Source organism: Magnolia sinica, chromosome 3 (assembly GCF_029962835.1).
Source record: "Magnolia sinica isolate HGM2019 chromosome 3, MsV1, whole genome shotgun sequence".
NCBI classification, from domain to species: domain Eukaryota; kingdom Viridiplantae; phylum Streptophyta; class Magnoliopsida; order Magnoliales; family Magnoliaceae; genus Magnolia; species Magnolia sinica.
The window spans coordinates 109,432,998-109,451,163 of NC_080575.1; the positions used below are offsets into that span (position 1 = coordinate 109,432,998).

The window sequence follows — 18,166 nt, forward strand, 5'->3', positions numbered from 1 at the left end:
GTGGATTTCTCACAAAAGTCATGGTGCTTGGGAGCTTCCTTCGCAAGGATTTTGTGTGGGGCCACTTCAATGTTTGTGAGAAAGTCACTCCAGCCCTCTATTTTTCGAGCTTATTGTAGTACATGCCACTAAATATAAGGTGTATCTAAAACTTTAATATAAGGTGTATCTAAAACTTTAATAAGTCACATGAGAGGAAACAGTGGGGATTTAGTAACTATCGTTGAAACATTTATATGACTACAAAGTTTTGTATCAGTTTAAGTTTTTTTGTGTTTTTTCACTTCAGCTCAATGAAAATGACTATATAAACATCAAAGTGGAGCCTAGGAAGGTTTCAATGGTAGGCATTTCTTTCCCCACCGTTTCATCTCATGGGGCCTACTTAAGTTTTGAAACTTCCTCATTTTTGTCACACATGCTAAAATGTACTAAAAAAAACATATAAACGGGTTGGATTTCTCACAAACATCATAGTTGGCCCCACCCAAAATCCTCGCACTGAAACTCTCCAAAGGCTTTTGAAGAAAATCGGCGTCCGGGTTCATGTATGCCACGTGTGCAAATTCTAATGCCGGAGTAGTACGGAGTAGTAACCATCATGCTCTATGAGAGCATTACAATCGAATCAGTTTCCAAAAAATATTATAAAAAACTTAAGACCACATGAAAGGGGGAGAAAGAGAATAAAGAAGAAGAAAGGCATCTTTGACTACCCGTGAAGAGAGGAAAAGAGCTGTTATTCTATTCCCAATATATGCCACTCTACATCTACTTTTCTGCCCTTTGCATTCGGTCCGGTTCAGGACAAAAAGGTAACCTATAAATGGCTTTTATAAAGGTCTGCTTCGGTAGACCTCTGCTCTCCTATTATTTTTGGTGCCCCATCTTTTTCATACCGGACCTACTCCGATTTACCATTATCCAAGTGGGGCCCGTGGATTCCCCAGTGGGCTAATCATCTTCACCTGATGCCATTAATGTGGCGCACCAGGGCCATCCGACTTTTGGGTTGCCTACATAAATGGTTACTGAATTGGTGGGGCCTACCACTGGTTAGTCCTATCAGCTGCTTCTATTGATATTGGGCCCGGTCGTCCGAACCATTGAGAGGTTTTTCGATGGACGTGGGTTTTCCTGCGCTGTGCTGGGATGCCGTTTGGGACAAGTGATGTTTGTAAGAAATCTCATTCATCTGTTTCCTAAAATCATTTCAGGACATATGAGCAAAAATAAGGAAGAATCGGATCTTGAGCCGGAAATAAAAATTAAAAAAAAAAAAAACCCTTTCCTACCATAAACATTCTTGAGCTCTATCTTAATGTTTATATGCCATTCAAATTATTTATACTGCCATTCTCAATGAGATGAAGTATAATCATAAAAAACTTAGATATAAAACTTTTGTAGTTGAATAATTGCTTTGACGATAATCATTTAATTTCTATTATTTTTTTCTTACGTGGTATATTTGAGTTTTAGATTTGCTCAGGTTTTTAACTCAACTATGAAAATGACCTAGCAAAATAGAGGAATGGAGTGAATTCCTCACAAACATTTGAATAGCCCCACGTACCACCCTGGCACAAGAACTTCGATAGTGTTGGAAGGTGGCATAATTTTACCATGCCAGGCAAAGGAACTTAGTGTAGGAAGGTGGCATAAGTTTACCATGCCATTGAGGGTTGATGAAGAAAAAGTCTGCACAGAGCATGTTTTAAAGTGGTTCGATTTTAATATGTACTTAGTCAAGTTGTTCTCTGACAGCTGCACGAGGCTTAATAAAATCCTACCACATTCGTATAGATACGGTGACGTGGATTGCAGAACTATCCTATCAGGGCAAAGCCTCAGGTACATGGGGAGATTTGATTGCCCATGTGTAAGTGAAGCCCAGTTGAGAATGACGTGGATTTTGAAAGCCTCTCGGAGAAAGTTCACATGATAGTAATCAATCGTGGTTACATGATGTTCACGAAAAATACATTCTAATTTAATTTTTTCTGTTGAAACCTTCCTTGCCACTATCTTGATATTTCTTTGATATCAAAACTAAGTCATTACCCCTCTCGATAAACCGAAAACACAGAAACAATAGCCTTAAATATAAAATTTTTGGTCATAAGAACTTTTCAACGATAGTTGCTTAATCTCCACTGTTTCCTCTTGTGTGGCCCACTTAAGTCTAATATCCGGCACGATTTTAATCACATGTCCTAAAACGATCTAAAAAAGGTATACACGGGATGGATTTCTAAAAAACATCAGCCCCTAGGTTTGCTGAAATACACCTACGATCGAGCTTATAAAACTTTAAAATGTGCTTTGCGTGCTCCAGTCAAATCTAGCGCGTGCTCCAGTCAAATCAAATCCCAGGGTGACCCACCACAGAGGTCCATGGTGGCGGTGTTACCATGCAATCTGCATCCCAGTGAGGCTTCCACGATGAATGCATCTACAATCTGAATCGTCCATGCTGCATAGCCCACTATAGATGATTCCATCCTGAAACATTCCAGGCTAAAAATTCGATCCTAACCGCTGGTTTGGTGGATATCCAGTGGAGTGTGAAGATGAAAATTTGTAAACCGTCGAATTCTCAACAAAACGATCTACATTAATCAGAGACCAGGATTGTCCGATCAATCGGATATCGGGTACATGACCAATCTGCATTGTGACTCACTGTTTGGATGGTTTAGATTCAAGGTACATGACACGTGTATGGTAGTGTAGACTCGGCTCTGTTCTATCCATCAAAATTCCTGATGAGAACTCCGAAGTGCACTTTCTGGTACCAATCATTGAACCTATTGACGTGTAGATGCCACTCATCAAGGGAACTCAAATACATCAGATAGCACCTCTCTTCAGGTGGGCCACACATGCACATTCAACCATCATCGATTACACCTAGATCCATAGCTCAACTGGAAGACTGAGTGGAGATACCTCGTTTCAACACTTGAGGTCTTGGTATCGATCCCCAGCGGTGGTGGCTAAGGTGGAATGTATGTACTGGGTGTGTACAAACAAGCTCACAAAAAAAAAAAAAAAACCATCATCGATTGGTTAGTTCCTTTAGCCATCTATTTCTGTTGTGCACATCTCGACCGCCCAATGAGTACTTGTGTCGGTGGCGCGTGTGAATGCCTATTACCAGAAAAGTGCACTCGCGCGAATGCACTTGGGATTCCGTTCCCACATATTAGGACAAACCACACCATTTCAGATGGTGTACCGAGCCACCAATCCTTCCCTGATGAAAGAAAAGGGGGACTAGACTCCTGTAAGAGTTCGGCACCATTTTAAAATGATGGTGATTCTTGGACCGTACACATGGCATTGTCTTAGGGGAATCTATGCCACCCAAATCTCCGACCAAATTGTGGATGGAGCATCAATCCAAAATTACACTGATAAGACAATATTAACTATCTTGTTTTTCTTTTCGAATTTGGACCATTTATCATTTAAAATTAACCCTCCATTTCATAGCCATCAATTGGCCGATTCAGATTACTTATCACTTTGATTTTAGACACATGCTCCATCCACAATTTGGTCAGATATTTAGACGGCATATATTTCCCTAAGATAATGCCATATGTACGGTTGAAGAATCACCACCATTTCCAAACTGGTGATGACCTATCATAATAGTCTACAGCCCAAAAACGGAGAAAAGTCGTATACGGTAAATCCTATGGTACGCATGTATGCATGATATACACACCCTATCTAAGTATCTATCCCTACTTTATAACGACAGCGATTTACTGGGAAGCGGATTGCCTGTGACCCCGGGCACAGAGACATCTCTGTTCCCGAGGCTGTGTGGGGCCTATTGAGATGTCCGTGACAAATCCATTCCCTACATCTGTTTTGAAAGGCCACATTAGTATAGGATTTTAAAAATCAAGCAGATCCAAAACTCATGTAGTCTATACCACATTAAACAGTGGAGATTTGACCCTTTGCGGTAACAGAAGTTTTGTATCAGGAAGATATTTCTTCATATAGTTTATCTGAGTGTTAATAATTCTATGAACGGTTTGGATGCTATATAAGCATCATGGTCAGTTCCAAGAGGTTTTCAACGGTGGATTTGTTGTTCCCATTTTTGTTGGTGTGGCCCACCTGAGTTTTTTAATTTTTCTGATTTTTATAATCCTGTTCTATTGTAGTCTTTAAAAACAGATGGACTGATTCGAGTTTTCATGGACCCCGGGCATAGGTATATCTCTGTGCCCGGGGTCACAGGCAATCCGCTTCCGATTTATCGCAAGATGTTAGCTATAATACATCCTGTCGTATTAAAAAATGAAGCGTCGGGGCGTCATCCATTGGATATGGGTACTTTTTCGATGATCTAAACCGTTTATATGATGGGAAACCAACGTGGATGAAGAAATCCCAAACAATTACTAGATTCAAAAACTTCAATTATTTGATTATTCAATGTGAATGAGACTGTCCGCATTGAAAGGAAAGGAGAATTCAAATATAAAACTTTTTTATTATCGTGCATAAAAGATGAGGCCCATCAAATAAACGGTTTGGATCATTGAAAGATGATCCCAAATCAAAAAGCTAATTTCACGACATATCGGGATGTATTGCAGCGAACATCCAGCCGAAACCATGGACGCGCGTTATACAGCGGTGCGTATTATAAAGGCCGATGCGTAAGAAGAGAATAGAAGGAAAGTTCTTCCCCATATGATCCTTCCGTCTTTAGACAACGGTCTCTCTTTCTCTCTCTTCCTTCAAAACAGACTATCCACTCATTTCGTGCAGCTTCCAGCAGAGATTGCATGACCCATTTCATTTTTATTTTTTTTTCCTCTCCTGCAGTAGGTCTTTCTCTCTCTAAAGTGATTTTCCTTCTTTTATTCTACTGCTATTGGGGCTTCTTTCTCTCTCTTCATTGCTGTGGATGGTGGGGTTTTGTTCTTTTCTTGCATTCCTTTCTTGATTCTGCATCTTTACATTTCTTTATCAGATTCCCACCTTTTTTTTTTCTCTCACATGCATGTTCCTGGTTTTGTCTAGTCTGGATTAAACCACAAGGATCCGTTGTTTTATCTGCTTTTGAAAGAGGGAAGGGGGGAGAGGCGGGACCTTTGAGCCTTTTGGTGGATGTGTTTCTCCATTTACTTTTTGGGTGAAATTGGATCTTGTGGTGACAGGAGGTGAGATTTCAGACCTGGGTTTTCCTTTTCGGTGGGAGATTTGAACTGGGTCTCATTCTTTTCGTATTTCGGGATTGGATTGGGAGATGGTTATGGACGCATTTGAATTGGGTTGGGTTTTTCCGTTATCTCTGATCTGTTTGGGGGGAAGAGGTTGTGAATTGGGCTTGATTTATCTGTTCTTGTAAAGATTAATTTGGTGGAGTTATGCTTTCTAAGGTGGTTTTGAGTTGGGTCTGATTGTACCTGTCGAGAATTGAGAGGTGCGTGTTGTTTGTGCGGGTAATTGTGAATTGGGTCTGATTGCATTTGCCATTCTAGATTGATTTTGATCTCCTGAGTCCTGAGGGATGGCAGGAATCGACATCTCCAAATATGGTCACAGCCCTGTTCATAAGGCCATAGCAATGAAGGATTATGCCTCTCTCAAGCGCATACTTTCCAATCTCCCACGGCCCTGCAATCCAGATGAGATTTGCACTGAGGCAGCTTCATTGGCTGAGGAGGAGAAGGCAGACTTGATCTCTGCCGTGATTGACCGCCGGGATGTCCCCAACCGGGAGACACCGCTTCATCTTGCCGTCAAGCTTGGGGATGCGACTGCCACCGAGATGCTGATGGTTGCGGGTGCAGACTGGAGCTTGCAGAATGATCAGGGCTGGAGCTCTCTCCAAGAAGCGATTTGCATGAGGGAGGAAGGGATCGCGATGATTATAGTCAGGCATTACCAGCTGCTGGCATGGGCAAAATGGTGCCGGAGGCTGCCTCGTCTGATTGGGACAATGAAGAGGATGAGGGACTTCTATATGGAGATCACGTTCCATTTCGAGAGCTCTGTAATTCCTTTCATATCACGGATTGCGCCATCGGACACATACAAGATTTGGAAGAGGGGGTCGAATTTGAGGGCAGATATGACGTTGGCTGGTTTCGATGGTTTCAGGATTCAGCGATCAGATCAGAGTGTTTTGTTTCTCGGGGACGGATCGGAAGACAGGAGGGTCCCACCTGGGTCCCTGTGCATGATTTCGCATAAGGATAAGGAGGTGATGAATGCATTGGACGGTGCTGGTTCTCAGGCAACTGAAAGCGAGATTCAACAGGAAGTTGCTGCGATGTCTCAGACTAATATTTTCAGGCCTGGGATCGATGTAACTCAGGCGGTGCTCTTGCCACAGTTAACATGGAGAAGGCAGGAGAGGACAGATATGGTCGGCCCGTGGAAAGCCAAGGTGTATGATATGCACCATGTGGTTGTGAGCGTCAAGTCCAGGCGGGTCCCTGGAGCTATGACGGATGACGAGTTCTTCTCATCTTGCAATGAGAATGACACCGGGAGTGAGGAGTACGAGGACCTCTTGACGGAGGATGAGAAGAGGCAATTGGAGGTTGCGCTTAAAATGGATTCTTCGGAGATTACTGATGACGGTCTATCCGATGTTTTAATTGCTCACCGGCACAGTTGCTATGAGCCAAGGGATATCCCTATTGAAGACTTGCATAGTTGCAGCAATGGCATGGCCAAGCAGGAGAAGAAGGGGTGGTTCAGCAGCTGGGGAAAGAGGGGTTCCAAATATGAGGGATCGAAGAAGATCGCTCCGCCAAGAAGCTCGCTTTGCATTGACGAGAAGGTAAGCAATCTCCTTGGTGAATCTCCATCTAGGTTCCAGAGCAAACCAGGAAGGCATTCTGTAGAGAGTCCTGTGATTGGGGAGGATCATCGGAGGGGAAGGGACAGAGATTCAAAAAGATCTGCTGTGAGTTCCGAAAGTGGACATCGACGCAGGGACACTGGCTCTGACAGCGAGTACAGGAAAGGATTGAGGCCTATCCTCTGGCTTTCTCCAAACTTCCCGCTCCATACTGATGAACTCCTCCCAATGCTTGATATACTTGCCAACAAGGTTAAGGCAATCCGTCGTTTGAGAGAACTTCTTACCACAAAGCTTCCTCCAGGAACGTTTCCAGTCAAGGTCTGTGACCTAACTATATAACGCTTGAAAGTTATTGTATGGTAATTTTAGTATATGATGTGCACTTCAAATGCTTGGTTTTTCTTTGTTCCTTGTTCTGATATTCGCTTTGCATGCTGATGCATTTGAAATTGTTACATCCATCATGACAACTGCACGTAAATATTCTTTTCTTGCTGTTCTAGCATTAACCCTTCTCTGCAACTTGTATGTAGATCTTGGATCTGCCATATAATTACTGTAATCCTTGAAAAAAAAATAAAAAATCTTTTAATCCTTTTCATGGTTTCCTGTAGGGTAGGACGTAAAGCTGCAAATGTTTCTATGAATGTTGATGTTATGAACTAAACGCAATGAAATTAGTTGGGATCGTCTCGGCTTAACATGTTGCTGAGGGAAGAAGTTGGCAGTCAAGATTCATTTTATTTGATCTACAATCGATTTGATGATATCCATGCCAAATGTAGGGAGGATTTAGGGAGGGAGCAAATTACTACTTAGGAAAAACAACCTCTGGAGAAACTGCTCAGGAAAACCGCCTCTGGAGAAACTGCTTAGGAAAACCCACCTCTGGAGAAACTGCATCACCATAGCAGAATTACTATGTTTTCAAAAGAAAAAAAGAAAACAAATCTCTTTCTTCAACTTCTAGATTGTTCTTAGCATGTTAAGATTAAACAGTTGGAAATTGCTGCTGTGACGGAATATATGATCAGACATAACCTTGAGGTCTTCACTATCTATTTAGAGCATGTTTGGATTACAGATTACAACCAAAATGTAATGTAAAAGTATCATCATTAGAGTTTTCTGATGTTTGTTTATCCACGTAATTCGGCATGTAATTAGGTAGTCAAATGCAGATGTAATATAAGACAGGAAAAAGAATTTGTAATAATTACAATTTTACATCATATTGAGGTGGAAATCCCCTATCCAACCACACAACAGTATATTTTACCTGTTGATTTGACATTTTTTCTTGTTGTGACATTACTGTAATGTAAAAGTATCATCATTATAAGTTTACCATGCCTATCCAAACACAAGAAATGACAGTCAAATTACCCGGTTTCCATCTGACAGGTATTGTAATTTGTAATCATTACATTTTTACATTACATTACGGATATAATCCGTAATCCAAACACACCCTCTTATGAGGTTTGCTAGATAACAAACTGTTGTCTGTAGCATCTGCATGCATTCATTACCTCATTTATTTTCTCTTAGCGTGACGTGTTTTATTTTAATCAAGTCTAGATACGGTTGTTTCTTTTGTGGGTAGATAAGTATGCGGTTTGAGCATTTTGCCCAAAGTTATTATCTGAATAGAAGTTTGCCTTTTTAAAAAAGTTATAACCTCGGACGTTACCTTTATCAATATTCTCTTCTTCTTCTTTTTTTCCTTTTTCTTTTTTATTGGTAGTGCCAGCGCTCTTTTTTAAAAAAATGGTAGTGCCAGCTAGGTTTGAACTTGTGATCTGAATGTTTCAACCTGTTAGAGTTCACAGCCATGTGTGTGTGTGTGTACAGAGCACCATACTGATGAAGTTACACAGCCCTGTGTGTACAATAACAGATGTATATCCTTTTTGTTATCTTTTGGTTTCTTTTTTGACATGATATATTTTAATTGTAGTTATCTTGTTATCACATGGTTATAATACAGCTATTAAGGAAGAGAGGTAAGCAACTCTCATCATCTCATGCCTCAGTTCTCTCTCCCTTTCTTGTTGATTCCTCTAGTCACACCCACACAACCCTTTGCTCTAATCACTAAGCATTTTCACATTTTGCATGTGTTTACCTGTTAGTAACATACATCGTTACTATCGACTAAGTTCTGCCGACCTTCTTTTTAGGACATGTTCCTCACTAGTTTAGAACATGCGATTGTGTTCATTTGTTAATTGCATTCCTTGCTACTACCTAGTAGGTTCTTTCTCACCTTCATTTCAGGAAATGATCCACATCAATTGTGAAATGCTACATCTCTCAGGAAAAAGAAAAAGAAAAGGAAAAAAAATAAAAAAATCAATTAAGGAACATTGAGCATACGTTCTTGATGTGAGCATTTATTCCATCCTCAATGAAGGCTTTATTTTTGCATGAATTATGGTGGATATGTTAGGAATTTAGAACTTTTGTATAATGGTCAAAGTAGCTTTTGATTGTTCTTCCCATCACCTTAGATGGGTCCTTGATGGCTGATTAGTTGTGGAAGACAAGAGTCCTTTTGCATGTTTGCTTTGCGTTATCTGCATGGGAGGCATTGATTTAGTTCCTGTGATATCGTTGAGTGTGCTAGTGGAAACGCTTAGCATAGGAGGGGTAGGGTTGTTAATTATGTGTCCTTGAGGGTAAGAAATTGCACCTTTTTTTTTAAAGAGATATTTTCCAGATAAATTCCTATCCTTTAGTGCATCTTCCAAAAAACCACATACTTCTAATGTATTTCCAAATAATCGCCTATTTTTGAGAAATCTATATGTATAGAATACCATATTTTCTAGGGGACCAAAAATCCCATAGTTAAAAAGCCTTTAATTAACCCGCCTACCCAGCTATGTGGGGCCCGCAATGATGTCGTTGTGACATCCACTCTATCCATTAGTTTTGCTAGATCATGGTAGGACGTGAGCCTCAAAACTAGGTTGATCCAAAACTCAGGTGGATCACACTATAGGAAACAGTGGGGGATGGAAATGCTCACCGTTGAAACCTTTATGGGACGACCCGTCATCATATTTATGTTCCATCCAACCCATTCATAAGATGTTGCCCATAAGGATGAAGGAAAAACACAAATATCAGCCTCATCTGAAACTTCTGTGGGCCCCGATAAAGTTTTAATGGTGGGTGTTCAATCCTCACTGTTTCCTGTGGTGTGACCCACATGATTTTGAATATGTCTAGTTTATTTATTTATTTATTTTATTTACTTTTTATAATCTCACGTCCTACCATGAACTAGCGAAACTGATGGACGGAGTGGATGTGACAAGGACATTGCAATGAGTCCCACCATAGTTTGGGTTACATGAGCTCAAAAGGGGGCAAATCCTTTAGTTACATTGCTATCTGTTCTTTTTGTTAACTTGCCGTCAGTAAAAATCAAACTTGCTACTTTTTCGACTGTATGCCTAAAAGGTATGCATTTATTTGTAAAAACTTTGTAGGTAGGCGGTTTTTGGGAGATGCACTAAATGATAGGTGGTTGGTTATACGTCCCTTTTATAAATTGACAGTTCATTATGAAAAGTTGCATTTCCCAAGTATGTCATGGGAACATCAAGACTACCACGTTTTCACTTACAGCTGACATAATCACTCATGAGTATGACACCCAAGCCTGGGTCACAAAGCTTTGAAGTATTTTTGGGGGTACAAAAGCCTGTGGTACATGAGGTTGGCCTTGATGCTAGGTGGCATTGTTGGAATGGGCCTAAGGGCCAGAGAGTTAAGGTCTTCAAAATGACTTTTAAAATCACTTCCATGCAGCATGTAGTATGGAAAGGGACGTGGCATGATCAACAGCCAAACCAATAGTTCAAGGGGTAAAGGAGTTGTTTTGATTATCATTCCGACGATCTCAAGGGCATTTTGTAAATCAAGCGCCATGTTTAGTGTACCTTGAATTTAGAGGTTTTGATACTGATTAAAATAGTATTAGGGGTATCATAGGGAGTTGATTGTTTGCAATATCACCCTGACTTGTTGAAGCACAAAAACATTTTTAGTGCCCTTGATGGAGTTGTCCAGATGGCCTGGTTGGCTAATGGTTCAAAGGCATCTTTTCTTCTATGGGAAATTGGATCATCATCAGCACCACCACAACAATCATTGTCTTGTCCCAACTAATTTTGATTGTCTTTGACAATCTTGTTTCGCCAATCAATCCTTATCCAAGGCCCAGTCCTTGAGGCCCCATATCCCTTCTCAGCACCTCTATCCAACTCCATTTTGGTCTTCTTCATGTTCTTTTTTCAAGTCCTTCAACTGTAATGAATGTTCACCTCCTTACTAGATCCATCCTAGTCCATATTGTGTATGATTGAACCATCTCAAGACACTTTTCCATCATTCTCTCTTATTGGGATGACTTATGGTTCGCTTTGGATGAACTTATCCTTAATTTCTGTCCTTCCTAGTCCTGTCATCTTTTTAAACTCAAATCTCTGTTCATGTTTCTTTCTAGTTGCCCAACACCGCGTCATATAACATAGACAGTTGAATTTTCGCCTTATAAAATTTACCCTCAAGCATGCGGAATGCAATTTTAGCAACAGTAGGATTAAAAATGAGGAAGTAGTTAGATTGCTGACCAAGAAGTACTCCAAAACTACCATTTTTTATATTTTGGGTTGTCAATAATATATGAGATCTGTGAGATTGAGAAGTGGAGATGTGCCTCTGGAGTTTTATGTGATTGTCACGTACAAATCAAACTGAAGGGGGAATTTTATAGGATAGATATAAGACCAGCTGCAGCAGCCATGCTTTTGTGGTACAGAATCTTGGAACAACATGTTCATGTGTGTCTGAAATGAAGATGTTGAGATGGATGAGTACCAAGATGAGGATGGATAGAATTAGAAACAAATGCAACAGAGGAAACTTACGAGTAAAACGAATAGGTAATAATATGAGGGAAAGTGGACTTTGGATGGTTTGGCCATGTGCAATGGAGACCAAAAACTACACTGGTTAGGAGGAGTGAGTTGGTTCAATTTGAAGGCTCTAACAGGGTAAGGGGAGCACCCAAGGGATGTGGGTGGAGATAGTAAGAAAACGCATGAGGACCTATGGTTTAACTGAGGATATGGTCCATGATAGAGTGGAATGGCGGAACATGATTCATGTAGCTAACCCCAGTTAGTTGGAATAAGGCTTAGATGAAGATAATGATGACAAAATTTACCCTTAAGTTTTTAGGCACACAGCAATCATGTAACACTCTAGAGGCACATCTCGGAAATATCCTCATCGATTTCCCCATCCTTTAGTGGAGCCAAGGTAACAAAACAAATCGCTTTGAGGAAGTTCTTGACTGTCAGTTAGTTGGAATAAGGCTTAGATGAAGATAATGGTGATAAAATTTACCCTTAAGTTTATAGGCACACAGCAATCATGTAACACTCTAGAGGCACATCTCCACTTCATTCCCTAGGTTCTATCGGAAATATCCTCATCGATTTCCCCATCCTTTAGTGGAGGCAAGGTAACAAAACAAATTGCTTTGAGGAAGTTCTTGACCGTCAATTTTAGCTAAAGCCTTGCCACTATAATTTCATGCTAAAATTGCATTCCAATAGTCCGTTTTCGTTTTGCTAATTTTTGAGCTAGCCTCTAGGCTCCAGTGCCTTCTCTGAACCTCCAATTTAGCATTTGCTCCCTCTCCATCTCGTTGACCAACGCTAAGTCATCGGCAAATGGCATTCACCTAGGAACTGCGGCCTGGACATGAGCGGTTAATTCATCTATAACAAGTGCAAAAGGTAATGGCCTGTTGCTGATCCCTGATGATGACCCACTTCTAGGAGTTCATCAATCTCACTACAATCCATTCTCACCCAGATATTGTGGGTGAGATGGAGCCTCAACAATCTTAGAATTAAATAGGTGTCCATTCCATTGAGCTTGGGCTTCATTTTGTTTGAGAGTGTTTTTTTCTAGGGATCGGTTGATGTGGCGGTGAATTCAGGAAGTCTATCCTTCGGATTTGGAGCTAGTGGATAAAGATTGTTTCATTAGAGTTTGCTCAGATCGTTAGCTGAAGCTGCCATTTTATCTCTCAGGACACATAAGAGCAGTTTTGTTTGTTTTTTTTTCTTTTTGTTTTTTATAGATCATAAGAGCAGTTTCTCTGAAGGGTGTTGTATGAAGTGTGAGAGTGGAGGTAATAAAGGCAGAAGGGGAATGTCCCTAGGTTCTGTGTACTTTTAACATTTCATTGGAAGTCAAAGACATTTCTGCCATTTGTTGCTTCATTGCAATCTCAGAGCGAAATGAAGAAGTGGGAGCACCCACCTCTACATGGTTGGATAGTTTCCCCAAGGTGGCCAATGAGGATTGGGGGTGTTTACTAAAAAAGAAAAAGAAAAAGAAAAAAAAAAAACAAAGAGTTTGGGTTATGGGCTTTCCCTATTTCTGGTTGAGGTGGCTTGGACTTGGCCAATAGGTTGGATATTAACTATTAAGTACTGTAAGATGGAAGGAAAGAGGCTATTAGAGCTCGGCGACGAGAGACAATTCTATTGTTTCCCAATGAAGATTGTTTTATGCAGTGTTTTGAAGGTTGGGTAATTTGGACTGCAATCCTTTGGCCGAGGGGGCCATGAAAATTTTGTGAATATGTGAGTGGGTTAATATAGATACGGTTGTGAGGGGTGGCCACAGGGTGGGCAGAAGGAAGCTTTATTCTCCATCGAGACCCAAGTATCTTTGTTAAAGGCAATTAAATGCCAGTTCTTGGTTTCAATCAGATTTTTTATATTTTGGTTTTTGCCTGTGTTTTATGGGCCTAGTGGCTCAGTCCTAATAGATCAGTTTATGCCTTGGAACTTGGTTCTGTTCATAGCGCTCAGGGTGATCCTTGGTGTGTTAGAAGAATCTCAAAGCAGTCGACTGTCATATCTGACTTTGCTATTACTTGCTTACCAGGAAAACCTATTTGCAACTCATTGGGGTTTTCCCTTCATCTTGCAAGTACAAGACTCATTTGCACACACCCCCTGGCACTCATGCATCCATGTTGTTTTTCTTTGACTCACCTGTGAGTTTGACTCTTCAGCTATGTACGTCCAAGGAGATTTGGATCCATTTCAGTTACTGATAGTCTCTGACCAGGGCTCCATATCATTTTTCTGTGTCATTTTGCAGGAAGAACCCTGCAAGGAACATCAGTTTCCTTCTGGCTCCAATCCAAAACCAAATACAATCGGAATCATTGGTTCTGTCCCTCAAAATGACAGGGAACGTGGTGATATGGAGCCAGGGGCCCCAGGTCGTCGGAACCTGTCTGAATCCTAAAGGATTCGGGTTCCAAGTATGCACGGAGGCCAATAGGCATCTATGATGATTTGTTATAGACCATTGTTGTAAAAGAGGTTACTGCAGGATCTTCCTGCCATTGGAAGCTTGACACTTTCATAAGACCCTCATTTTATTTTTTCTGTTCCGATCCATCCATTTTTTTCTTTTTTAATACAGTTTCTTTTGGAAAAGGGATTTTCACATATTTATCCACAAGAACAAAAGGAATAGTTCAAGAGCAAAAATATTTCATGTCATCAAAACCCAAATCGAGCGCCATCTGTTTCTATCAGATGGTGCTCAGAGGTGTGGGGGCTACCTGCATCAGACACTCATTTCTACTATCTGGCTGTTCTAACCTGAGCTGCATGCTTCAAGCACTTGTTTTTTGTACATTCTCATCTGTTTTATCTGGCCAAAGTGTGATGGATTTTATATCGCTTGGATATGACCTATTTTGGATGGTCTAAATTAATGCACCGTCTTAACAAGATTTGATTTTGTTCCATCTATGTACCCGTTTCTGTTTATAGTCATTGAAAATAATCTGTAGCTGTTTTCAGGTTGCTATTCCAGTAGTCCCTACCATTAGAGTGATTGTTACATTCACAAAGTTTGAAGAGTTACAGCCATTGGAAGAGTTCTGCACTCCTCCTTCAAGCCCAGGCCACCATCGTTCGGCAGGCCGAGAAAGCCCAGGTTTACCATCTTCGAGTTCATGGCTTCAGTGGATAAAGGCCCCTTACCGTCAAAGCTCGTCCGTGATGACGGGCCCCAGCAGTCGCGTAGAAGATATTCAAGACCCATTCATAATACCGCCGGATTATACATGGGTAACGGTCGAAGCAAAGAAAAAGAAGATGCAAGAGAGCAAGAACAAGAGCAAAACGAGGAGGGCAAGAGGTCACAATCAATGAAATTTGTGGAAAATCAGACCATCGGATTTGCAAAAGGAGTTTGGACTGATTGCATCATACAACTAACTTCCCATGAAGAAACCAGATTGAATTAGATGAAACATTTCGGTGCCCTGGTCTGGACTTTGGCGTGGGAGAAAATGTCATGCTCAGGGAAGTTGATGGCCCATCCCGGTAAATTCTAGACTTGGGAAAGCCTGATGAAATGGATGGCGGTGATGTAAATTTGGGAATGATTCTAACCGACAAGACAAGAACATTCTACATTGTGTGCGCATTCTTTGGATGAATGTTTACACCAGTTCTCTCTATTGCATTGATTTGTATTGGAGGTAGCGTTTCCTGTCTTTTCTTGTATTATTGGGTCAATCATTTGCTTGGTGCATATGGTGCATTGAATCTTTCTGAAGAACAGGTCACTACATTTCATCTGGTTTTGCTGTAGAATGGGTTCTGACCTTTTTGAAACTTTTTTCGTGATTATTGATTAGGTGGGCCAGTCGCCATGAATTGTTGGCTGCGCCCCATCCACATCACTGAATCAATGTTCTGGATCAGAACTTGTGGCATGTGTATGGTGAAGATTGTGGGACGTAGAACAGTGGAAATGTATGTGTCGTCAAGTAGATGAAAGAATGACCGCCGGCCAGAAATGATCATGTAGATCAAATGATCAGACGATGTGCATTCTACCATGCTAGCGTGCTACATGGGCACTCGAGCCAATGACCTCAGTGTTGAAATGCACTCAGTATACCACTAAACCATGGGTTCTAACCTAATGGGGTTTCTTGAGATTGCTTGCATGTCACTCATAGGGGGACCCAAAGTGGGGCCTTGGCCCAATCTGATTAAAATGTTCATATGCTCTTATTAGTTCATTGACAAGCAAGTGTAATTAGATCTCACCAACCAAGATGCACTTAAACACCACACTGCACACGTTTACAGCTTTGTATTGGATCCAGATTCATGCTACCAATATGCATAATTACTATCATAGCCATGCAGGTAGCCACACAGCTTGATCCGAGCTGTCTAGATTGTCAATCAGTTTACTCCCGTGAAAGGGCAAGGCACCTAGGCACGAGGCTAGACTAAGATGAACCAAAGCTGTGCAGCCTATGGTCAGCTCGCACTCCTATCCGACATGAAACGCCTTAGTTACGGGAATCTCTAGTAACTTTGATAGGATCAATTGTAAACGCTATGCATTGTAAACTCATTTTTGACATACGTACATAACGTTTTTTTAATAATTCCTATTAACGTTATATAGGATTTTGCATCCAATCCTATTCATTTTAATACCAAAAATCAATCCAATTCGGTTGAGACCCAATTCAACCCAAGATTGAACTAGCCAATCCAAATTGCCGAGTCTTTTACTGCCCATTTGAATACCACCAAATAAGTTACCTTTTCTACTGACAACAGTAGATATTAACTTATTTGAGATAATTAAGTTTGGTTTACAATCAATTATAAGTAACTCCTTTTTCACTTAAAGTGACTTTGAGCTTGTTTATTAATATTGAAAAAAATCATGGAATGCAAAACTCACAAAGTGCTCCGTGGGCTTTGTGATTTTTTTATATATTTTTTTGGCGAGGGAGGTCTCGCTAATGGAGACCATACTCTCTTCGGTGAAGGAGGTCTGGCTTAATGTTGAAATACGAAATGCACGCCATGAATCCTTTTTGTAAAATATTTTTAAAGCTTCTTTTTTAAAAAATTGCTTTCAAATTTATCCTTAGGCACGTTGCGAAATAAATTTTTTCTTTCTGGAATAAATTGCATAATACAGAACCCAATTTATAACTTGTGTAACTTTTTTGGCCCCACCATGATTTGTGTTTTAGATCTGCACTGTCCATCAACTTTTTCAGATCATTCTAGAGCATGAGCCTTAAAAATGAGGCACATCCAAAGCTCAAGTGGACCACACCACCGAAAGCAGCGAGGATTGAATGACTACCGTTGAAACCTTGCTAGGGTCCATTGTGAGGTTTATTCACCATCTAACCTCTTCATAAGGTCATACAAACCGGGATGAAGGGAAAACACAAATATCAACTTCTTCGGAGCCTTTTGTGGCCTCAAGAAGTTTTCAACGGTAAGCGCTCAATTCCCACTGTTTCTATAGTGTGGCCCACTTGAGTTTTGGATCTACCTTATTTTTTTATTTATTGACTTAAAATGAGTTTGCAAAACAAATGGACATGGTAGATTTGCCACAAACATCACGGTCGGCTTCACCTAGCATCCCAGTGCAAGAAGTTTATGCGAAAAGCTTTAGCAGGAAATCCTGATTACATGAGTAGTGGAAGAGGATTGCATGGTGTGCCACACACTACTAACCGGACGCTACCAATTTATGTGGGCCCCACTATGGTGGATGTATTATATAAAAACTGTCCATCCATTTTTGTGAGATCATTTTTGTGCGGGAGAGAGATAAAGAGACGGATCAAAATCTCAAGTGAACCACACCACAAGAAAACAAGGGTGATTGAACGACTCAGCATTAAAAACTTCCTATGGCCCACTGTAATGTTTATTTACCATCTAACCAGTTGATTAGGTCACATAGACCTGGATGAAGGGAAAACATGGATATCGGCTTCTTCAAAGCCTTTCGTGGGTCCAAGAAGTTTTCAACAGTAGCCACCCAAATCTCACTGTTTCCTATAGTGTGGCCCACTTAAGCCTTAGAATTGCCTTGTTTTTTTTAATATCATGCCCTAAATTAATACGAAAAAATTGAATGGATAGTGGATAAAACAAATACATTATAATAGGCCCTATAGAGGCCCTGATAGGATCTTCCTTATCTAACTAGGCATGGGTGTGGCATCCGCGGATCTCGTATTCAAGGAAGATTGCGATGATGTTGGAGCTGATTAGGTGTTACCCTGTAACACCTTAGTGGCCACTAGAATGTTTTATTAGCCATCCTACCTGTTTATAGGGTCACAAAGACTTGGATGAAGAGGCCACACAAATATTAGCTTGATCCAAAACTTTTGTGGCTTATGAGAAA

The 18,166-nt window shown here is 40.7% G+C and overlaps 1 protein-coding gene across 3 annotated transcripts; it reads left to right on the forward strand.

The window, feature by feature from the left end:
* Positions 1–4,678: 4,678 nt before the first annotated feature.
* Positions 4,679–15,552, forward strand: LOC131240664 (uncharacterized). 3 transcript variants are annotated; one of them, XM_058239049.1, is made up of 3 exons: positions 4,692–4,942; positions 5,056–7,168; positions 14,770–15,552. In XM_058239049.1, the coding sequence occupies exons 2-3, from the start codon at positions 5,546–5,548 to the stop codon at positions 15,121–15,123; spliced, it is 1,977 nt and encodes a 658-aa protein (XP_058095032.1). In that variant the 5' UTR covers positions 4,692–4,942; positions 5,056–5,545; the 3' UTR covers positions 15,124–15,552. The 3 variants fall into 3 exon arrangements, with proteins under 3 accessions (XP_058095033.1, XP_058095032.1, XP_058095031.1); XM_058239050.1 differs by lacking the exon at positions 14,770–15,552 and adding an exon at positions 7,465–10,109 and having other exon boundaries at positions 4,679–7,168; XM_058239048.1 differs by having other exon boundaries at positions 4,692–7,168.
* Positions 15,553–18,166: the final 2,614 nt, after the last annotated feature.